This window comes from Antedon bifida, chromosome 8 (assembly GCF_963402885.1).
Source record: "Antedon bifida chromosome 8, ecAntBifi1.1, whole genome shotgun sequence".
NCBI lineage: Eukaryota > Metazoa > Echinodermata > Crinoidea > Comatulida > Antedonidae > Antedon > Antedon bifida.
Window position 1 is genome coordinate 20498079 of NC_136233.1, and position 25107 is coordinate 20523185.

General features: G+C 32.8%; 2 protein-coding genes and 1 long non-coding RNA gene across 3 annotated transcripts in view; 1 reads left to right on the forward strand and 2 right to left on the reverse strand.

Moving 5' to 3' along the window:
- Positions 1-25107, reverse strand: part of LOC144849744 (uncharacterized) — a 143774-nt gene that overhangs the window by 69153 nt on the left and 49514 nt on the right. The window contains exon 6 of the mRNA XM_078706773.1: positions 3296-3520. Within this exon, the coding sequence (XP_078562899.1) occupies positions 3296-3520 (225 nt within the window). The remainder of the gene's footprint in view (positions 1-3295; positions 3521-25107) is intronic.
- On the reverse strand, positions 218-1731 carry LOC144849762 (uncharacterized). Its single transcript, XR_013613997.1, has 3 exons — positions 1520-1731; positions 654-675; positions 218-335 (listed from the first exon to the last, which is right to left on the reverse strand). It is a non-coding gene; the product is annotated as an uncharacterized LOC144849762 (long non-coding RNA).
- On the forward strand, positions 6439-23870 carry LOC144850457 (uncharacterized). Its single transcript, XM_078707740.1, has 16 exons — positions 6439-6524; positions 17573-17641; positions 17838-18021; positions 18175-18271; positions 18514-18612; positions 18874-18964; positions 19126-19267; positions 19515-19611; positions 19819-19961; positions 20406-20531; positions 21253-21305; positions 21430-21528; positions 21691-21874; positions 22202-22314; positions 23298-23391; positions 23504-23870. Exons 1-16 carry the CDS (start codon positions 6439-6441, stop codon positions 23663-23665), a joined length of 1839 nt encoding a protein of 612 aa, XP_078563866.1. The 3' UTR covers positions 23666-23870.

Below are 25107 nucleotides of genomic sequence, written 5' to 3' on the forward strand. Positions count from 1 at the left end.
TTGCTAGAACAATAAACAAACAAAATGAATACAAAATATAAACAGATATAGTTGAAAGGAAAAGGCAAATAACAGATCCCAAGAGTTGTAACTCTTTTAAATTTACCTTTATGACATCTTTGCTACCTAGCCCTACTAAACATTGAGTCTTAATCTGTATATGCTTGTCCTGTAAACTTGTTTATGTGTGTAGTTTATTGTCTGAAAATGTGTATTTCTGATTTTCTAAATTTAAATGAAAGGCAAAATTTACCGTTTTGTTCAGTAGTGTTTTCTTCAGATGTTCTTTGTTGTTCTGCTAAAAGTTTACTATTTTCACCATCATCGAGATTTGCCTTAAATAATGCAAGAGACAAATTTACTATTCAACAATATTTAAAATAACTTGTACACATTTTTCAAACATTTCACAAAATAGCTTTCTTTCATTCATTTGATACTCTTCATCATTTCTATCACCACTGCTGTAGAGTTAACAGACACGATAATAATATAAAACTACAAAAATATGGACCTTAGGACATTCAATGTAATGTGATACTCTTCACCCCTTCTATTATCACTGGGTTTACATAATACATTACATCATTATTATATTGTACCTGTAACTTTATCTAACAAAACCATGTTAAAATGTTAAAAAGTAAACTCACCTGCTTTCATGTTTCCTTTCATCTTTATTGTTGTATTCAACCATGAAATAAAAATAAGATTAATCTAATAAAAAAGTATAATGAACAGAAACTGGTATTACAGTAGATCTGGGTGACTTTTGAATCAGTAATTGTATAGAATTCTTCATGCAATATACTGTATGTAAGGTCCAATTTGGTAACTTTCTTATGTTTCTAATACTGTAAGTCTAAGGATCAATTTGGCTACTCAATTTTTGTTCCCGAGTAATGTACTAGTTATTCCAGGTGGCCCACTTTAGAGTGTGACCTTGAAGGTCAGTTACAGTTGTAAAGCCATATGCTAGGTAGATGTATCCTCAAGAGCTAATAGTATTACAAAGGAGTAATTAAGCTAATGTTCAAATATAGTAGAAGGCAATGTAGGCCTACATGTTTTGATACAGAAGTAGTTAGCACAATCCTTGGTCAGTTTTAAGTTTATTACCTGGATGGATTATGGAATGGATTACTGTATTTATGCTTGTTATGCTGGTTGAGCCACTTGGGCCACACCTTAATTTGCTATAGGCTATACTGTATATACTCACCTGCTTATATTTAAGTGCCCATGGTTAGGATCTAGCCTGGACTACTTGGTATTTATTATATCAGGCATTATCATTATTTAATTTTTATAATTTACTATTATTTATTAAATGCTATTGTCTTATTACTGAACTCATAGGAGATATTTTGTTGTTTCAGTTAATCAGTTAATGAATTGACGAGAATAAAAGCATCGCATTAAGTTCAAGTGATTTGGCCAGGACACTACTTTTATGTAGCTATACCCTCAACATAACAATTATGACCTACTCAATGAGTAAAGTAAGAACAGTACTTACAAGATTTCTTACAGTATTCAATACAAAAGAATCCACAAAAGTAAGCACAGCAATAACAGACAAACTGACAGACTGTTTTACAACTACTGAATTGCTTTTGATTTGAACCAAGCACCTTGTTGTCTTTCCTTATTTCAAAAGTCTTGAACCTTGCAATACTTGGACGGTATTTAAAACTCATCTCAACTGACCCACCTTCAACTGTAACTGTATTATTATTACTCCAATCAATACTCTTGCAATACATAAAATCTAAAAGTAAACAATTTAAAATATTATTGGAAAATAAAAAAATGTATCGATTCCATTTAAATATACTTCAAATGAATTTGTGAGTACTATTATTGCTAATCACGAACTTCAAGCAGAAATAGTTTAGATGCATGTAATATGAGAAATTTAAGAAAAGTAATATTAATTCTAGAATAAGATACTGCAATACTTACATACTGTTACAAGTAGCAGTAACCATATGAACAAACCAACAACAATCACAACAATCAGGTTCATCAACAGTGATCCTAAACCTCCTGAAAAATATAGAATAATCCCCAATAATATTAAAGTAGTACCGAATTGAAAAAAAAGTCTTTAGAATTAACTAATTATCCAGTATACAAAGTCTTTCCAACATTTTAACATTCTTATAGCAATTTCTCCTAATACAACCCATCCATAAGTCTAGTAACACTTTTTAAAAATCAACTTAAGATTTACTGTATCGACAAGGTGACAGGTCTGATAGCTTGTTAGCTTTTTTTAACTTAGCTCTGTTTTTGAGATTTTTCGAATGGATGATTAGCTGAGATCAGGAACATTAGGTAATCACACCCATTTTGATTTACGATATAAATAAGTCATAACTTACAACCTCTATAATATAAAATCTAATATTTCATTCATAAATGCAGGTAATCTATGAACAAACCATCTTCCTTATACTGTACAGTTTATAAGTAAACAATGATCATTTTAAATTTACATTTATTTTTTTTTTTCTAAATATAACAAGCACAGTTTCTAATTGTTTGTGTTAAGAAGTATTCATCGTGCAACAAGAGGAGTGCTATGCAACTATTCTATGTACATAAAAAACAACAATAAATAATACATCACATTCATAGCCAATGTTACACTTACATTGAAAATACCATGCATAAACAATTTGCATAGTTATCAGACAACATACAAGGAATGATGTACTGTAGGCAAAATAGATTTTGCACTTACTTCATTTAATCCACAATGTAAACATTTTCTTTTAAGCAAAAAGGGAATTAACATTAAACACAATTGTAATGAAAATTATACTGTAAATGTATAAATGTGGGTAAATTAAATCAGTGTAACTGGGCTGAATCGAGTACAGGTGTGGAGGATACAGAACAACTTTAATTCTAAATATGGTGTTTATCGATACACTATAGGGTAACCCCTACACTTCCGAAAGATGTACTGTTGTGTGGCAAGTTTGAGACCTATCTGTACTTGGCTTGTTTGCAACCTTAGGCAAATAGGACCAATATTTAATATGAGAACGTGTGACACAGTTTGTTGAACGATAGGAGTTTGAGCCCAAAGTTTGTCGCATTGTTATAAATGAGTACAAACAAACCTGCACTGATTACTGGCTGTAAGAAACATTATGGACTTATGTTTCCATACGTGTTTGATCAAAAATGAATGGGGTATTATGTGAAAGGTGCTTAGAATTATTATCATTAAATATACATTACATAAACAGTTAAACTACCTGAAATAATACTAATAATATACCTGTATTACAGTCTTCTAGTTTTGTTGTTTCATTAAACTTTCCATTCTCTGCATAACATGTAAGATTTGATTGACATATCTCATCATCTATTTCTATAGTTGCTGTATTTTCTCCTTCCTTAACCACTTCTCCATCTTGTAATATCAATACTGATAATGGCTTGGGATGGCCCTCTGCTGTACAGGTTGCAATACCATCTTTAGATGTAAAAGTAACAGCAATATCTAAAAAATGTTTATAGAATATGTAAAAATATTTCCAGAAATTTTAAGCTGTAAATTAAAAAGATCATTATACTTTATAGTATTGTACAATTTTTTTTCTCTATTTACAAAAAAAAAGTAATTTGCTGTTTCGTAATTAAATAAGGGTTGCTGTTTCGTAATTAAATAAGGGTTGACTATTCTTAAATCACAAACTAATTTTAACTAAAAATCAAATTGAACTCGCAAGGAAAATCAACATATTTAAGAGCTGTCTTAATTACTTTACTGATATTTAAAGTTATGTTTACATACAATATACTATCAACTGTTTCCCTTCACTTGTCTTAGCATCATCTCCTTTAAACTGATCACTTTCTGCTTTGCATGTATAATTCCCTCCATCTTCTTTAGAAGCTAATTTAATCTTAAGGACTGACTCTGTACTGTTATTTGCAATCTCATATCTAGAAGGGTTGTCGGTGTTGACTGTCTGTCCATCTTTACACCAAGTAATGTGAGGAATAGGATCACCATCAGGTTTACTACAGGTAAAGGTCACTGATTGACCTTCATAGATATCACTTGCTGACACATTAAGAAGTGGTTGATCCAAGTCTGAGAAAAAAATTCTTAAAATATAACTTTTCATTTTATATTCAGTGTAAATGAAGCATTAAACTTGCAACACAATGCTAATATTGTGTGATTATTCCAAAGTCCTTTAAGGAGACTTAGCAAACTCCAGAGGGGCATCAGCTGGATTTTGCATGGTATAAGCTCTGGTGTATGTAAACTCAAGCTTTGCTAGGCGATGTGAAAGGGTATTAGTCTTATTAATACAGTTAAGTTATTAATTAAATTTTGAATTGATTCATTTTTTTTAAAGGCGATTTATTTGTTTATGGTGTGAAAGGATGCCTTTTGACTTGAAAAAAAGAAGATAAAATCACTATAACTCTTGGTGAACCTAATATGTTAATGGGAGTTCAACAAACGAAATCAATCAAAAGCTTCAAACTATTATGGATAATGTCAATTCATGGTATGAGGGCAACAAACTCAGTACAAACCTAGAGAAAACAAAAGTTATGTTAATTCGAAGGGAACGTTCTAGCCCAGATGGTGATATTAATATTTTCTTAAATGGTAAAAAGCTTGAAAATTCTAAGCACACTCGATATCTAGGTGTAGAAATTGACGAACATTTAACGTGGAATGATCATGTTAGGAATCTGTGTAAGTCAGACATAGATATAACACGAGAGCTTCTGAGACATTAAATGTTGTTCCCCTGATACCAAACACGAATAAAATGAAAGAACAATCACTGAATGTCGCAGGGGAAAACATATGGAATAACATACATTTTGACATTCAAAATTCAATTTCCATTAATGCGTTCAAATCGAGTTATAAAAACACTTTTTTTATCTAGGGAAATACTTTTTTAAAATTTTAAATCTGTTCAATGTACTTTTTTATGTGGTGTATTCTTTTTTATGAACATCTTTGTTAACTTGGATTTTTAATCATAATTTTGTATTTTTAATGTATGGTTCTCACATTTTAGTATTATTTTAGACTGTTTAATTTTAACATTTTTTAATATTTTTAAGAAACTTTGTATTATATATGTGTGTTGTAATGTTTTATGCTGGACCTTTTGAAAAACAACAATGTCCCCACAAAAATTGAAAAAATTAGCTTTAATAACATGTGTTTTTTCTCGAATTCTAAAAGATTCAAAGTTGTACAGAAAATGGATTGAACTTCTGTATACATAATTTCATGTATACTTTTACGTATGTTTACTTGTAACAGTATAGCCATTATAATGTTTGTTTTTTTTTCACTCCTAGTTGAAAACCAACGGTTTTCCGACGGCATTATTATGTACGACATGTGGTATAGATTATTTTTGTTTTTACTTTACTTACATCTAATTATTGAATATTGTTATGTGTTATGATATGGACTTTGTTCTGAAATAAAAGTGAATTGTGAATTTGTGGGACAACGTTGATATTGTTATCCAGTGGAAATATGTTTATAAATAAATAAAATAAAAATTAAGTATGTCAATTACTCACAATATACAGTTAGTGTAGATAGATTTGAATTCTTAATCAATCCATTTGCTGTTCCTATCTCACATCGAAATTGTCCAGAATCATTTCTCATTGGTTCTAAGATTATTAAGTCAGCAGTTGTTACGTTTAACTTAAAGCGCCACTTTTCTATCATATCATCATTTACAAGATTGGTAAATAAATTGCCATCTAGCATATCCCATTTTATTGCATCAGGTGCAGTAGTTATCACAACTTCAGCATCACCTTCCCTGGCTGTCTGGTTAAAAGATACCACTATAAATTGACCATAGGTCTCTATGCAAATTAAAGAACACAAAGTCATGACAGTCTCTAGTAGAGAGTATGATATTAGGAGGAAAGTAAAAAAGGAAAAGTTAGGGGTGGCTTATACTTGGATTGCACTAACAATTGGGATTTACCAAAGTCTGGTGTCCGAATTAAGCCTACTGAACTAGAGGGTAGGATTATATTCAAGCATGAGATTATATTTGGTCATCTGATACTGCAATATCTAAACAGTTTAAAGGCTTGAACAAAACATTTTCTAAAACTGTGACATTGTAATATGACAAATAATTTACAGTACACCGTACTAAGTAACAAAAAACAACTGACCATTTATGGTAATATTCAGCAGTATCATTAGAAAATACACAGCTACAAAACACTGAAATAGAAACACAATCGCTAAATTATTAAACCAAACATGACACTTTAAAAAGTTACGTGGTCGATAAACCAATTGGACCACTATTTTGTTAATTGAACTACTCACCTTTTTTGGAGTGAACACTGAACATGTGAATCCGAAATAGTTAAGAAAAAGAAAAAAATCTTATGGCGATGTATTTGTATTCAAGCTGCCTTGTTAAGAATCACAACATTTTCAAACATGCTCCAGAATATAAAAAAACATTAACAGAAAAAAGGTAAGAAAGATTCGAAAAAACTTTATTATTTAACTGATTTTTGCAATTTATCAGTATCAAGTTTGTGCTATAAAACATTTAAAATAAACTTGTGGACCCTTCAATTTTCATTACAAAACTTGTACCTATGCCGGGTCAGGCTAATTACCGAAAACAACCATAAACATCCGAAAACAATCGTAAACAAACCAAAAACAAAATAAAAAAATCTAAATCTCCAAAAACAAAAATATGTATATTTGTTTTAATGTCGCCTTCTACTGATGGGTCTAAAGCTAAGTATGCAGAGAGAAGACCGCACGCGCAAAAGCCAAAGAAGACTCTACGAAATGGTAGTGTGCACAAAATACAACTCAAAATCGTACAAATTCAATGATATACACAGTACATTTACTTACAAGTATATGATAAATGGTATGGTATTATGTGACTGTCTAGCCTAGCTAGGTAGGCCTAGCCGGTAGTAATAGTCGGACCACAAGTTTGTCCCGTTTGAAAGTGCTAGGCCTAGCCTAGCCCTAGGTAGGTACCTAACATGAAAATTCAAACTTATTGAAACAGATCGAGTCATACATCAAAAAATGAAGAAAAAAAATAGAAATTTAATAACACAAAAATAATTAAAATTCGTCAACATGGTTTTTTAACTTAAATTTTAAATTAAATTTTTTTAATGTTTTTTTTTCATAAAAAATCAGTATAGGCATTTCAATTCATAAGAAAAAAAAAGTGTGGCAATGAAGTGCAATATTCTTAAAAATTGTTTGAAAATTATTATTTAAATTTATTATTTTTCCAAACATGAATCTACCTCTTCTCAACAACAACCAAACCCATTTACGTTATAACAACTTTTTCCCTACCCTCTGACAATTATTACAAATAAATAATTAATAAAAAATATTTATTTGCAATCTTTTAAAATCGCTGTATTCTAACAACTTTAGTACCAAAACATAATTGAATGTTATAAATCAAACATTGTTTTATTTTATTTCCTACTTTTTAAAACATATTTAGAGTGAATATTATGTATACAAAGGAGTCGACATAGACCGTCAAAGGCCTATTCTTTAACCAGGGAGATACATCCCGGCCCTGCGTAACACTACATCCTATGCTATGCTAGGCCTAGGTAAACATGTGGAAAAAATACAAAATTTCAACATCTAAAAATTCCATTGTAACATCTATCAATATACACAAAACTTATGTCAAAATAATCGTAATAGCATGTAGTATATGGACTGAAACATGAAAATAATGGACTAACTCACTTTTTATGAAAAAAAGACGTGTTTTGATGAGGTATATTTTCGAATCGTTGTAACTCATGAAATAAACATCAGAAAAAAGAAAAAAAAATTCCCAGCAGTAGAACAACTCCCTGTTGACATTTTGGTACCAATAATGTCATCATTATCCAACCAGAAGTAATTTTAAAGATTTTTTTAAAAAAAGGACCTTCAGCGCGATCTGAATATCAGGTCACACTTTTTTGGCGACATCAAAAAGGGGCGTGTCACCATAAGTTGCAGGTACCTACCCTAGGCCTAGTTGGGATAGGCCTAGGCCTAGGCTATAATAAACAGAGGGCGGACATAAATAGGCCCTAGCTAGGCCTACCCCTATATTTATATAGGCCTAGGCCTATATGCTTATTTATACCTTGGGGCGACTCATTATTGTAATCGTTTCTTTATCTCGAAAATCAATTTACTCGAACTCGATTTAGGCCCCTACTAGAGAATCGAGGGGCCAATATGCATTATATATAATTAATTCAGAGCGTCATTTCGACGATCGAGCATTCTCTACTTCTCTACGGAGCGCCATTTATGCCTTTATTAACTTCAATAATAGAAATACTACTACGGTAACTGCTCAAGTGGACCCAATAGCACCAGGGTAGCACAGTGATATAAAATAGAAATAAAAGTCACTACTTTTAATATCGTTTCGTATATACCCATATCACAAACTGACAAACAGAAACATCTTGGCATTCACATTGATTCAAATTTATCTTTTTCTTTTCATGTAAATAAACTCCTTCCAAACTGGGCTTGTCCATCTCCATCTTATCGCGTGCCCGTCATTTCACACATCCATACTCCTCTATAACACTATAATCCTCCCACACATTGACTATTGCTGTATTGTTTGGGGAATCAGATCGAATATTGACCGAATACAGACCATTCAAAATAGAGCATTTCGCATTATCCTTAAAGCTCATCCTCTCACCACGAACTAACATAATTTACCTTAAATCTTCATACAGTCCAAGATCCATACATCTACAACTGAGCTGCCTTGCCTACAGGTCTGCAAATTGTCTTGCTCCGGAATACCAATACCCCAAATCATCGATGTACCCGAAGTGTCAGTGAGAGGAAATTTGTCTCGTCCCTTTCCCTAAAACTGAAACTTTTAAGAACAGCTTCATCTATAGAGCACCAACAACATACCTGAATTTGCTACCCACCAAACTAAGAAATGCGGTAACAATAAATAATTTTAAGTCTGCTCTAAAAAAATATTTAATCCCAAAAGAAAAAAACCTCAACGTTTTGTATAGTGTTGTAGGCTATATTTTTGTATTTAAGTACATATATATTATATATTTTTATATTTTTTTAACATAGTTCATCCGTTTTTCTTTTTCCATATATGTTTTTGACTGTCTGCATATGCTGTTTAGGGTGACCCTCACTAAATAAGGTTTAATAAAAAAAATAAAATAGAAATAAAGTCACTAAATTTTAATATCTTTTCGTATGTTAATACAATGTACTCAAGTGGACCCAATTTGGTCCCAGTGGAGCAGTGATATAAAATAGAAATAAAGTCAATAATTTTTAATATCTTTTCGTATAAAACACTGTGCTCAAGTGGACATAATTTGGCACCAGGGGAGCAGTGATATAAAATAGAAATAAAGTCACTCAAGTTTCAATCTTTTCGTATGTTAATACACTGTGCTCAAGTGGACCCAATTTGGCGCCAGTGGATTTTTTATCATATGTGGATAAGCTTCTTTTCCACATGGGGTTCTTTTCGAGATTACTTTTGTAAACTAAAGGAGGGGAGTTTCTAGATTCCTGCTCGGAAAATTGTATCTTTACATGATTTGAATTTCTAATAAAGATTAACAAAATCAAAATTTAACTTTTAAATCTAATTTTGTGGCGTGTTCACCGCGTAGGACTAACAATACCATCTTCCACATTACACCTGTACAAACTCATTTGCATAACAACGCAGGGCTTACCAAACTGTTTAAAATAGCTACAATGTCCCCATAAATGACACATATAGTATTTTGAAACATGATATATAAGAGTCTTCACTACCCCACCATTATTGGGGCTGAGCAAAGACAATTTTGAAAAAATATTTATTGAAATATGAAATTAAATACCACCATGCTCACCATGGTTGGGGCAGAGCTAAGAATGAAAGCTTAGTCCCCGGGAATTATGAAACGAAATATATAAGTCTTCAGGACCAGCCATACAATGGTGATTGTTTCCCAAGTGTGAGACATGCAATGCACGCGGCCGTGACGGTAATTCAACAAAATAAAATTATGAAATACCAACAGAGCGAGCACACAAAAGCTTACTTACTAATTTTAATATTCCTATAATTTAGAAAACAATTACAATTATCACCTTTGATAATTATAATGTTAAATTTCAACTATCCAGATGCGAATTTTAGATTGGGTTTTAAAAAACTTGACTTCATATGCTTTAATTTCGAAGATCTGCTTAAAACATATTTATTTATTCTACCATAAACTTTTATTCACAACATAATATTAGTAGGCTTACAATACAATATCTTGCATGAAACGGATATTTAAAAATACAATATAATGTGTAACGGTAGAATTATAATTCTAATGTAAAAGATTAACAAAATAAAAATTGAACAGTGTTGTGTGTTGATCGCGGATGACTAACAATACAATCTTTCCCACAGCACATGTGCACACTCATTTGCATAACAACGCACGGCATACCAAACTGTTTAAAATAGCTACAAGGTCCCCATAAATGACACATATAGTATTTTGAAACATGATATATAAGAGTCTTCACTACCCCACCATGATTGGGGCTGAGCAAAGACAATTTTGAAAAAATATTTATTGAAATATGAAATTAAATATTAAATCTCCAGTTATTTATTTAGTTATTTATTAAACCTTATTTAGTGAGGGTGACCCTAAACAGCATATGCAGACAGTCAAAAACATATATGGAAAAAGAGAAACGGATGAACTATGTTCAAAAAATATAAAAATATTTAATATTTATGTACTTAAATACAAAAATATAGCCTACAATACTATACAAAACGTTGAGTTCGTGGTGTGAGAGGATGAGCTTTAAGGATAATGCGAAATGCTCTATTTTGAATGGTCTGTATTCGGTCAATATTCGATCTGATTCCCCAAAAACTAAAGCAATAGTCAATGTGTGGGAGGATTTTAGTGTTATAGAGGAGTATGGATGTGTGAAATGACGGGCAGGCGATAAGATGGAGATTGACAAGCCCAGTTTGGAACGGAGTTTATTTACATGAAAAGAAAAAGATAAATTTGAATCAATGTGAATGCCAAGATGTTTCTGTTTGTCAGTTTGTGATATGGGTATATACGAAACGATATTCTATTTTATATCACTGTGCTACCCTGGTGCTAAATTGGGTCCACTTGAGCAGTTACCGTAGTACTATTTCTATTATTGAAATTAATAAAGGCATAAATGGCGCTCCGTAGAGAAGTAGAGAATGCTCGATCGTCGAAATGACGCTCTGAATATACCTCTAATAGAGGTATATTCAGAGCGTCATTCTGGCGACTGGAGCATCCTCTACTTCTCTACGGAGCGCCATTTATGCCTTTATTAACTTCAATAATAGAAATTGTACTACGGTAACTGCTCAAGTGGACCCAATTTAGCACCAGGGTAGCACAGTGATATAAAATAGAAATAAAGTCACTAAATTTTAATATCTTTTCGTATGTTAATACACTGTGCTCAAGTGGACCCAATTTGGCGCCAGTGGAGCACAGTGATATAAAATAGAAATAAAGTCATTTAAGTTTCAATATCTTTTCGTATGTTAATACACTGTGCTCAAGTGGACCTAATTTGAAGTCACTTAAGTTTAAATATCTTTTCGTATGTTAAGACACTGTGCTCAAGTGGACACAATTTGGTACCAGTGGAGCACAGTGATGTAAACTAGAAATAAGTTACTGAATGTTAATATCTTTTCGTATGTTAAACTGTGCTCCAGTGGACCCAATTAAGTTTCAATATATTTTCGTATGTTAATACACTGTGCTCCAGTGGATCCAATTTGGCACCAGTGGTGGAGCACAGCGAAATAGTCACATACAAAAAGAATTTAATTCGTCACTTTGACCAATTTTAGGTGATCATTTTTATAATTTTACTGATATTTAATTTTTAAAAAACATGCACGTATGTTGAATATTACTGCAAAATATTGATTTATGCAATCCTGTGACCTGATATGATGCTTATGGTGCTGATTGATGCCTATTATGTGTCATAGAATATATGCTCTATACTCTACAGTGTACTGTATATCTATAAACAGTGTAACATAGGTGAAATTACGGGACCCACATCATGTTTGAATTTTGAAAAATACTTCTGAAAATACTTCAAAAATATTTCAAACTTCCAGGTATTTATGTTAAATATCGGTACTCTATAAAAATTAGTTTCAAGCCATATCAGTTATTTTAATAACTTGCGTTTGTCTAAGATAAATACTTATCTCCCCGGAGAGTGCACTTATTCATGGAAATATGAAATTAAATATTAAGTACTCCAGTACTAGCCCACCATGGTTGTGGCAGAGCTAATAATAATGAAAATAGAGCCCAGAATTGCACTTATACTTATTACTATACATAATCACCTATGATAATTATGGTAATGTTCAAATTTCAAATATCCAGATGCGACTTCAAAGTTGTAGGTGTGGTTTTCTACTTTAAAACTCGACTTCGTATAAGGCCTAGTCCGGCGGCGGAATTAGTTTAAGCTTCGAAATTGGTCTAAAAATCGGCATCTTTGGAAATGTTCTATATTTGATCTTATTTCACTCTCCATTAACCCCATACAAAAACCATCGGAGACAAACTATCTGTTTAAAACATGTTTATTCTGGGGACGGTGCGGCCATACACACCAACTACCATAAAAGTTTATTCATAACATTTTACAATAGAATATCTTGCATGAATCGGACATTTTCGCTACCAATGTAGCAACATTAACAAAATCAAAATTTAACAGTGTGGCGTGTTGACCGCGAATGACTAACAATACCATCTTTCCCACTACACCTGCACAACCATTGCATAACAACGCACGGCATACCAAACCGTTTCGTACACCTGCGATGAAAATATAAATTCAATTTATTTTAAAATTGAGGGCGGCAAACCTAAAATTTACGAGATCGAATACGGGTTAAAAAAAAAAATTAAATAAAAAAAAAGATGTTAAATGTGCTCTCCCTGCCTCAGCACTAAGGCCCTGCCACAGCCTTTTGGGGTCGTTTCCAGCACATCACCAGATGCATTGATGTTGTCGCCTCATGATGTGTGGTGGAAAGGGGGACGTATAATTCTGTGAACCCCAAACACAGTGGCCGCATGCCTTTAACTCTATTCCACCGACCAGCGTGGGAATCGAACCCACGACATACGTGTTGTCAACACGACGCTCAGGCGACTGAGCTAACTGATCATTTTGGTTTTAAGAAGGTTAATATGATAGTTATGACGTACTCATGAATTACGTAATACACGTATAAATAGACTATTATCAGCTGTTCAGTCATGTACTACTTTGTGGCCTAACTGGTAATGCTCAGGTTTAGGTGGTCTCAGCTCTAGTAGATTGGGTTCGAACCTCTACGGATACTTTTTTTTTTTAATAAAAAAAAAAATAAATAAAAAATAAATAAAATAATGAATATTGTTTTTCTTTTATTTTAAAAGAGAGATATTTTGAGGGTTGTAAATGTTAGGCCTAAACAAGTGAACCTTTTTTAAAATCAGAAACAAAGTTGCATGGCATTATTTTCCATCCATTCTTTTCGAGATTACTTTTGCAAACTAAAAGAGGGGAGCTGATAGGTTCCCGGCCGGAAAATGTTTTATTTACATGGTTTGAACAATCTTCTAATGTAAAGATTAACAACATCAAAATTTAACAGTGTAGCGTGTTGACCGCGAATGACTAACATACCATCTTGCCCATAATACACCTGCACAAACTCATTTGCATAACAACGCACGGCATACCAAACTGTTTAAAATAGAGCTGCAAGGTCTCCGGAAATGACATCTATTATTTTTTTCAAACATGGTATAAGACTCTTCAGTACCCCACCATGCTTGGGGCTGAGCAAAGATAATTTTGAAAAATAGAGCTGCATAGGTTCCCGCCCCCAAAACATGGCACTTTACATGATTTTAAATTATATGAAACAAACTATTAATAAGACTCACCAGGGACAATAGAGCTTGTCATCGGAAAGTGCTCCTATCATTAACATATGAAATTAAGTATTAAGTCTCCAGTACTAGCCCACCATGGTTGGGGCAGAGCTAATAATGAAAATAGAGCCAAGAATTGCACTTATACTTATAACTATACATAATCACCTATTATAATTATGATAATGTTAAAATTTCAACTATCCAGATGCGACTTCAAAATTTTAGGTGGGGTTTTCTACTTTAAAACTCGACTTCGTATAAGGCCTACCCAGCGGCGGAATTAGTCTAAGCTTCGAAATTGGTCTAAAAATCGGCATCTTTGCCAATGTTCCATATTTGATCTTATTTTACTCTCCATTATCTCCATACAAGAACCATCGAAGACAAACTATCTGTTTAAAACATGTTTATTCTGGGGACGGTGCGGCCATACACACCAACTACCATCAAAGTTTATTCATAACATTTTACAATAGAATATCTTGCATGAATCGGACATTTTCGCTACCAATGTAGCAACATTAACAAAATCAAAATTTAACAGTGTGGCGTGTTGACCGCGAATGACTAACAATATCATCTTTCCCACTACACCTGCACAACCATTGCATAACAACGCACGGCATACCAAACCGTTTCGTACACCTGCGATGAAAATATAAATTCAATTTATTTTAAAATTGAGGGCGGCAAACCTAAAATTTACGAGATCGAATACGGGTTAAAAAAAAAATTAAATAAAAAAAAAGATGTTAAATGTGCTCTCCCTGCCTCAGCACTAAGGCCCTGCCACAGCCTTTTGGGGTCGTTTCCAGCACATCACCAGATGCATTGATGTTGTCGCCTCATGATGTGTGGTGGAAAGGGGGAAGTATAATTCTGTGAACCCCAAACACAGTGGCCGCATGCCTTTAACTCTATTCCACCGACCAGCGTGGGAATCGAACCCACGACATACGTGTTGTCAACACGACGCTCAGGCGACTGAGCTAACTGATCATTTTGGTTTTAAGAAGGTTAATATGATAGTTATGACGTACTCATGAATTACGTAATACACGTATAAATAGACTATTATCAGCTGTTCAGTCATGTACTACTTTGTGGCCTAACTGGTAATGCTCAGGTTTAGGTGGTCTCAGCTCTAGTAGATTGGGTTCGAACCTCTACGGATACTTTTTTTTTTAATAAAAAAAAAAATAAATAAAAAATAAATAAAATAATGAATATTGTTTTTCTTTTATTTTAAAAGAGAGATATTTTGAGGGTTGTAAATGTCAGGCCTAAACAAGTGAACCTTTTTTAAAATCAGAAACAAAGTTGCATGGCATTATTTTCCATCCATTCTTTTCGAGATTACTTTTGCAAACTAAAAGAGGGGAGCTGATAGGTTCCCGGCCGGAAAATGTTTTATTTACATGGTTTGAACAATCTTCTAATGTAAAGATTAACAACATCAAAATTTAACAGTGTAGCGTGTTGACCGCGAATGACTAACATACCATCTTGCCCATAATACACCTGCACAAACTCATTTGCATAACAACGCACGGCATACCAAACTGTTTAAAATAGAGCTGCAAGGTCTCCGGAAATGACATCTATTATTTTTTTCAAACATGGTATAAGACTCTTCAGTACCCCACCATGCTTGGGGCTGAGCAAAGATAATTTTGAAAAATAGAGCTGCATAGGTTCCCGCCCCCAAAACATGGCACTTTACATGATTTTAAATTATATGAAACAAACTATTAATAAGACTCACCAGGGACAATAGAGCTTGTCATCGGAAAGTGCTCCTATCATTAACATATGAAATTAAGTATTAAGTCTCCAGTACTAGCCCACCATGGTTGGGGCAGAGCTAATAATGAAAATAGAGCCAAGAATTGCACTTATACTTATAACTATACATAATCACCTATTATAATTATGATAATGTTAAAATTTCAACTATCCAGATGCGACTTCAAAATTTTAGGTGGGGTTTTCTACTTTAAAACTCGACTTCGTATAAGGCCTACCCAGCGGCGGAATTAGTCTAAGCTTCGAAATTGGTCTAACAATCGGCATCTTTGCCAATGTTCCATATTTGATCTTATTTTACTCTCCATTATCTCCATACAAGAACCATCGAAGACAAACTATCTGTTTAAAACATGTTTATTCTGGGGACGGTGCGGCCATACACACCAACTACCATAAAAGTTTATTCATAACATTTTACAATAGAATATCTTGCATGAATCGGACATTTTCGCTACCAATGTAGCAACATTAACAAAATCAAAATTTAACAGTGTGGCGTGTTGACCGCGAATGACTAACAATACCATCTTTCCCACTACACCTGCACAACCATTGCATAACAACGCACGGCATACCAAACCGTTTCGTACACCTGCGATGAAAATATAAATTCAATTTATTTTAAAATTGAGGGCGGCAAACTTAAAATTTACGAGATCGAATACGGGTTAAAAAAAAAATTAAATAAAAAAAAAGATGTTAAATGTGCTCTCCCTGCCTCAGCACTAAGGCCCTGCCACAGCCTTTTGGGGTCGTTTCCAGCACATCACCAGATGCATTGATGTTGTCGCCTCATGATGTGTGGTGGAAAGGGGGACGTATAATTCTGTGAACCCCAAACACAGTGGCCGCATGCCTTTAACTCTTCCCTGATCAAACTAGTGGCTTATGTGCAGGTCAGCCTCAGCTGTTTTGAGTCACTCTCAAAGTCAAACAAAGCTTAATAAAAAATATAAAAAAATGGCTTAAAAAGATTTGGGAAATGAGTAACTAAATAATAAATGCTGGTTTAGCTATATTAATTTACAATTAAAAACTAGATTTTGGGTTTTTGGATTTATTAAATATGCTTTAGATATGTTATAATAAATACTGGGCTGCTGGGTAATACTAATTTATTTTTAATAAAAAATCCATTCATGTAGAATGTATGTTTATCGTATATTTAATCTAGAAATTGATTGCCCACTGTGGTTTCAAACGTTTTAAAATAAATAATTTGTGTATATAAATCAATAAAAACATTTTCTAAGACAGTTTCGTTACATTGTCAACAAACCTATCTTTTTATTCATATTGATAAACAACAACCGTATTAGGATTATTGTTTTCATTTAATTCACATTGAAACCAGATGAAATTGTTTTTACTATTAACTTTATGTTTGTTATTATGGTGTTGGTCAAATATATATATATATATCGTCATTTACTGTACATTTTATTTTCCCTACCCTGCTGTATTGCAATTGTATTATTTATAAATCGTGAACATTTAATTTTTTTTTTTTAACATTCGGGAATCTGCTAAAAATCTTGTAGCTTTGTACAGGAGGAGAAAACTGAAAACTAAATGCCTTGAGTATAGTAGTTATTATTCATTTTAGCATAATCAATTTTATTTTTAGTATCATTTTTTTATCTATCATTTTTAAAGTAAGTTTGTTTTCTTTTAGAAATCACAAAGCACACGAGGCAGGGATATCTACATTGGTTCTGGTTAAAGACACGGAAAACAATACTTGGTAATACACATACATTTTTAAGAACTCTCAGTTCTGTGACAAAGTTCATTATATAAAATAATGTAAAATTAATGATCTTAGTACAGTGTAATATTAATAAATTAATTACCTATTTTTAAAATAATCAATTTCAGTTACATTTGGATAGTATTTTATAGTTAATTAAAACTGTTTTTATTTTATTACTTTTTTTTAGGTTAATCACGGGATCATTTGACAAAGTTGTCAAGATCTGGTCACAAGATGGCAAACTCACTCACCGATTGGACGGCTTCATCTCAACTGTAACTGACATATGTTATGTGCCAAAAAACAAGACGTTATGGGTAGCAGGAGGCTCTCCAATTGCCAGCCTCTTCGACCCAAAATCGGGAGAAAATGTAAGACATTATAAAATGGTTTAACCGAGTCTACCCGAGAACTTGGAGGAAGAGACTGGGTTCAAGTTTTGTGATAATCTAAACCTTTTAATATATAAATTATCCAGTCAACGTCTGTCACGAATATTTAACAATTTTATTTTTTTTTTCTAGGTGTCAGATTTTATAGGAACTTTTCAAGAATCTGAGGCCAATGAGAAATACCACATTCAACTTCTGAAATACTTTCCAGAATTACATCAAGTTGTAGGTAAATCTGGGCCTAAATGGGAAAGGAAACAGACAAAATCGAACAACTCTAGAAAACTTGAAGCCTAGACTTAGAGACTCACACAATTGGAAAACATTCAAAATCAAATATAATACATTATAACACTCATTGCTATAGTATGTATATACTTATTCAAAGTTGATTAGTAGGCCTTCGATCTCTACTGTAGATATCTGTATAGTAGTTATACATGTATGTTGCCAATTTATTGTCTTTAATAGCTAGTACAAGTCGGCGACATTTGATAGTTTGGAAGTACAACCCATCTGCTTGCATCACTGCCTTAAAATGCAAACATGCTGTGGAATGTCTTACTTACAGTAAGTATAACAATAATTATTTTTGTTCCTTATATTGATCATTGTTATGGATTTGACTATTGTGTTGTGTTCCATGTTAACTACATTATACAGTACTACAGAGCATTTATTGTTCCAGCCAGTGGTCTGGCTATGGTAATCTACTTTTTGCATCTACAGGTGTTGATTTGGTGGGTGTTAATTAGAAAACAAGATCCAGATTTTAAGATAGAATACCGAGATCAATAAGTACCCATATCTGTCACCTTTTCTGTATTTTAGCCAAAAAGGTTCCAATCTTAATATTCAGTGGTGGTAACGATGGAGAAGTTCACAAGTGGGAAAGACTACAATCAAATCATTTTATGTACAGGTAAGAGCCACAACAGCACTTTATGTTTTAGATGCTTGAAAATCTCAGTAAACAAATATGGCTGACACCTAAGCAGCATAGAAAAACATGTTTCTTTTCTAGGCCGTAATTACAACAAACTCTAACATGATGATTATTACAAAAATGTTTAATTTCAACAGTAAAGAAGTATTTCCAATGTCAGAAGCGTACAGTAAATTAGCACAAATCAAAAACATTAAAAGACAAGCAGCTGCCAAACAAACATTACGGGCAATCGGACGACCAACTCAAAACACCCAACACGACAGAACACTCAACCAAGTAAGTTGCTATACTCTATAGTTCATTGTGTCCAAAAGAAGCAGAACGAGTTAACATATAAACTTAGCAACATGGACACATCCAAGAGGGGGCCTAGAAGTCTCTTCTTCCCCACTTTCCCCACTGCAATGCAGTTTGGTTAAGTTTAGTATGATTTTTAGCCAGTCATTGCAAAATCCTGGATCTGCCACTATAGCAAGGCTGTACTGCTAGGATCAACTAACCTGTTCATTGTTTTCCTATTTAGAATAATGTCGTAGACAAACACAAGTCAGCTCTACTACAGGCTCTGTTTGTTGAATATCTGGATCTACTATTAATAGCATCTGAAGATGGCAACATATGTAAGAGAAAATTGATATCTTATATCCTTCAAATGACATATGAACAATTTAAGTAAGCCTATCTAATAATAAGAATCATGTATAGTACAGTATATTGAAAAAAGTATCAGATAAATTATGATTAATATAAAAATATATTATATAAATGACTGGCCATTATCATACCAGTGGTTGTCATGACCAGTATGTGTAATTTTATTTTATCAGATTGTTGGGGATTTGACGACGCAGCAGTAGATGCATTGAAGGGTATGAAACCAGTTGGATTTGAACACTTAGTAAAGAAATATGCCATACTGTTAAATGACGACTCAGAACTGTTGATCAACAGATGCGATCAAGAAATACAGGTACAATTTTGACTATTCATACTATAATGCATGACCTCTCAAAAACTGCACTAAACTGGGCTGTGAAACCATGTCCATGTGATCAATTGAAATACAGGTACAAGTTTGACTACACACTATAATGCCTGACCTCTCAAAAACTGCACTAAGGGCTGTGAAATCATGTCCATGTGATCAATTGAAATTAAACTTACTTTCTGATTCTACAGGTTTGAAATAACCAATTATTATTGAGCAGTAGAACAGTCAAATCTTGATTTAAAACACAATAGAGTAACAACTCAAAACATCAAAGTTTTCACCCAATACAGTTTGTATTGAATTGTGGGTAGCATGGATTCAACACATTTTTTTCTAGCAAACACGCCTGTTAAAAGAACTATAAACGCTAATATTTAAATGAAAACTAATCACAAATTTTAACAATTATTTTCTTGAATACAGGAAAAAGATTCAGTGACAAATCGAGTTGCTGGGTTCATATGTAAGAACGTTCTTACTGGTCACAATAACTGCATCACAAGTATGGTACTGGTTGGCAGGGATAATGGATATCACAGCACATATCTTGTAAGAAAATACAACTCTTAAAAAACAGTGCTTAAAGGGCCAGGTCTTTTACATCTGCTTTGATCCGACTCCATTTCAAGTTTGTGTCAGAAAATACAATTTATTTATTTTTTTAAATTTATTTTTTTGTATATATTATATCAATACATATACATCAATATTCAAAGAGAAAAAAAGAGGTACATAGACAATGGTACAATAATGATAATAATAACCATGGGGCATGGGGCTTTTGTGTCAGGCTGATAGCCCGACATAAAAGTGAATTCTCTCTAAACCACTAACCTGCGAAAAGAAAACATTGAGTACATTCAATTAAAAGATTTTTGTCAAATATATATATTTAAGATTTTAAAAATTTTTTATTTACTTTATTACGCTATTTAGTTCTCAACAACAATGATTTTAACAAGGCATATTTGCATAATAGAGTCTCATGTTGTGGTACCGACATGACAGATTATCGCAGCACATAGCTAATATGGAGTTTATTTGGTAAAACGACGCTTATTAGGCTTAAGAAGCTGACAAATTTCTAGATTGTCTTATAACACTGGTTGCCTCATTCTTTAAAAGCAATATCTCCCAACCTACAGTAATAAACAAAACTTGTTATTTCTACAGTATACAATGTTTAAAGAAATACACAATTTTGCCTATAACTGAATCTTCCACTTTCTAATATATATCTAATCTGTATGTTATTTATTTTTATATTTAGCTATCATCTGGTTGGGATCGACGTATTTGTATATGGGATTTAGAAAAAGCAAGGTAATTTAGGTTAAAAAACATAATACATAAAAAGTTGTTTTGTTGGTCAATATAACATGTTAAATATTTAGAAAAAAACCTGAATGAAATATCTCAATAATTATACTATTGCTTCTATTTTTAGCCTCCATGACACATTCAGAAACACATCACCAAACAACTCAAATGATGAGGAGTTAGCCTGTGATGGTATTGTCATTGATATGGCGTACTGTCCAAAAAGGTATGTCATGAGGACTAATTCTACCAACATTCTTCATTGTCATCGCATATTGCCCCACAATAGATTGCAGGATACTTTGCAGTAGTCTGGAGAACTTCTAGTTAGTGCCAACCTGTCTGCATGTACATTTACAAATCGTAATGTTATTTTGATTATGCATAGGAATGAATTTGCGTATGCTTCAAGTGATAAGATGGTGTACATTCGCAAGTTCAGTGAAGTTGGCAGTGACATGACCTTGTGCAACACTCTTCAAGGTCATGATGCAGAAATCACTCAAGTTAGATGGAATAAGGTTACAGATAAGTGGATCACAGGCTCTGAAGACGGCACTATTAGGATTTGGGTAAATATACATTGTCAAATTGAATATTATTACCTACTGTACAGTAATTTATATTTACTGTAGGCTACTGTATTTAAATCAATAATTAACAATATTAACTGTACAAATAGAACATGATCTTATCTAAACATGGAGTGGAAACTACAAGGGTGATTGGGTGCATGGTATACTGTACTTTAAAGAGAAACAACTTTTCACTCTGAAGCCAGAGTTCTTGGCTTTTGTATGCCATCATCTCCAACTACTATGCTATGAAAAATAGCATGCATGTAATAATTAATATCATGTTATTATTCATAAACCAACTTTACTTTTGTTTATGTAAAGAGTGAGGATGGCATGACATGTGATCAGATCTTAGCAACTCATGGAGTAGTGTTGGCACTGTGTATTGACTTGAAGAACGGCAGCATAGTGGCTGGAGTGCAGAACACAATCAAGTTAGTACTACTAGAATTAAACCATTCATTAATCAACATTTATTTCAGAAATATTATTCATAACAAACACAAAATAAAAGAGAAACAAACTCTCTATACTATTAACTGTGGATGTAGAAATTGAACTAAAGTACAGTACAGTACAGACGTACTGTTATGTTTCATCAGATCTTCACCAATGATTGGTGATACTGTATGTAAAAATAGAGAGGTTTCGCAATCTTACGAATACGATAACAAAAACGGATACGTCACGCGCACGTATTCGTTTTCGTAAGCCAGTAAAAATCTGTTTCGCATGGCAATGAAATATTGAGGGCCGTCCAAAATATGACTGCGGTAAATTTGAGCAAAGTGCAGGTATTTGTTGCTTGGTTGCCTAGGCCTAGCGTAACATCAATGCGATTTATTTATCAAAATTGAGCTGGCATTTTAGTAAATTACTTTAGTAAATTACTTTCAATAAATCTATAATTATATTATAATCATGAATCATTCCTGATTCAAATGCAAAATAGATCAAAAACTATACTCGTTTTGTAGTTACGAATATGACTGGTGATATTCGTCAACACGAATACGCTTTACGAATATGAAATCATGGGATCAGCTCAAAAGTTTCACAAATGCGTGACGTATCCGTTTTCGTTATCATATTCGTAAGGTTGCGAAACCTCCCTATTATAGTATGCAGATGCAACTTTTATTCAAGAACATTTTCAATAAACAGTTTTGTTTATAATGCAATGAATTATTTTTACTATACTTTAATGCAATTGTTAATTAGAATAGGAAACTGAAATAATGAAAGAGTTTAATTTTTGCATAATTTTACTTTCTAATTTTGAAATATAGAGTATAACATTAACTACATTTCTAAAATATATTAAATGAAAACCTTAACATTCTTTTACTACTACTTTTTTAAAAACTATTTTTATGTACCACACCAATTTTAAAATTATATAAATATTCCTTTTCAGAGTTTACGACTCTCAAACATTTAAACTAATGCAGACCAATATTGGACACAGTGACTCAGTTCGTAGCATCATCCACATCCCAGATAGAAACCAGGTAAAACTATTTATATGTCCTGTTTTTGAACAATGAAAACATACGTAGTGTCTCCAAAACTAAATGCATTAAACTTTAGTAACTTTTTTTTTTTTTCTTTATACATACACAGTATATATCGGCCTCATGGGACAAGACAATACGCATTTGGAATGCGTACAAACAGTCCAAGAAGAAACGGTTACAGAAATTGGATGAAAAACGAGACGAGAATTCACGCCATACAGCGAACAATCCAAACTACTCGGTTGACAGCATGTATACGCCATGCTAAATGTTGTGGCTTTTAATTTGCTCAGTTTTAGTTTTGTCACTATGGTAACATAAAAACAACAATGGTGAAATAAAAATATTTTACTACAAACTGAACATCTTTTATCTTATAAATTATTAATGTGCATGCTGGAACTTTCAACTCACAAATCAACTGTAACAAGCAATTCATAAAATTGATGATTCGTAAAATAAGTTTTCAAAATCAAACGGTGTGTACATCTGGACAAATAATAATTTTGAATAATAAATAAAACAATGATAAATACAGGTCTCGTATTCAATTAAACAAACATTAATTGTTTTAGTCCAGCAAATACTGAAATTAATACTGTTACCGTAATATTATTTTGTAATGATTTAATACCGGTGCATTTTGGACATAATACTACAATGCAAACTACAGACTATTTCATGAAGGAGATCAACAATATCGATTTTATCATCAGGTGCAAGGCTCTGAGTAAAGAGTCATGAAGTACAATTCATAGGAAGAGAATTATTTCAGATAATTTGCATAAAATCTGAATTATTCCAACAATTCTGCCGGGCTTGACGGAAGTTTCAATTGCTTCAACTTTGCAACAAATTCGTCGATGTTGCTTTCTTTGAAGATTGATTGCTCAAATTCTAAATCATATATCATTCCCCAACTACTTTCGTATTTCTTAACTGAATTGTTATAGTACCCATCAATCTTTGCTACATCTTTTGAAGTTATTCCCTTTCCAAATTTCATTATCTTGTCTGTAACTGCTGAAGTTGGTAATTTCTATTGGCCTTACTTCTGGAAATGATAGTTTTTCTTTTTTGATCTTCTTTTGTAAAGCATAATGTGCTGTCAAGTTTATTGTATCGTATACGATAGAGATGTCATCAGAACTTAGATCATCAGATTCCTCTAATGCATTTAACCAATCTATTGTACTATTACGTGATTTATGATTTTGTGTAGGAACATGATCTCCAAATAACACCATCAACATAATGCGGCAATCCGGTCTGTCATCGTAATACGCTGACACGGTCGTTTAGAAAAGCTTGTAATCATCGTCGGTCAATTCTGCAAATCAGGAAAAAGGTTTGTTAATTGGACTCAATCCGTTCATTTGTGAACAAAAATATTGGAAGTGGTATAAGGCATTTTCCCACGTTCTCATTGTATAGGCCTAGGCCTATTTATCGGTTTTACAAATGCTAAATTTAGGCTGAAACGCTCAGGAAAATTTGAGTATTCATTCAGAAATTTTTTCTCAATGCATTGTAATAATACAACCTTATAGTCGGTTGTTCAAAGGAATACTTACCTGCTGCTGCTGATGTTGCTTCCACGGCACCCCCACCAGCAACTGGTTGTTCACCTGCATCATATAAATAAGAACAATAGTTGAATAACCGATACAGAAGAACCAATTTCTATAAACAGGTTTGAATTATCTTTTG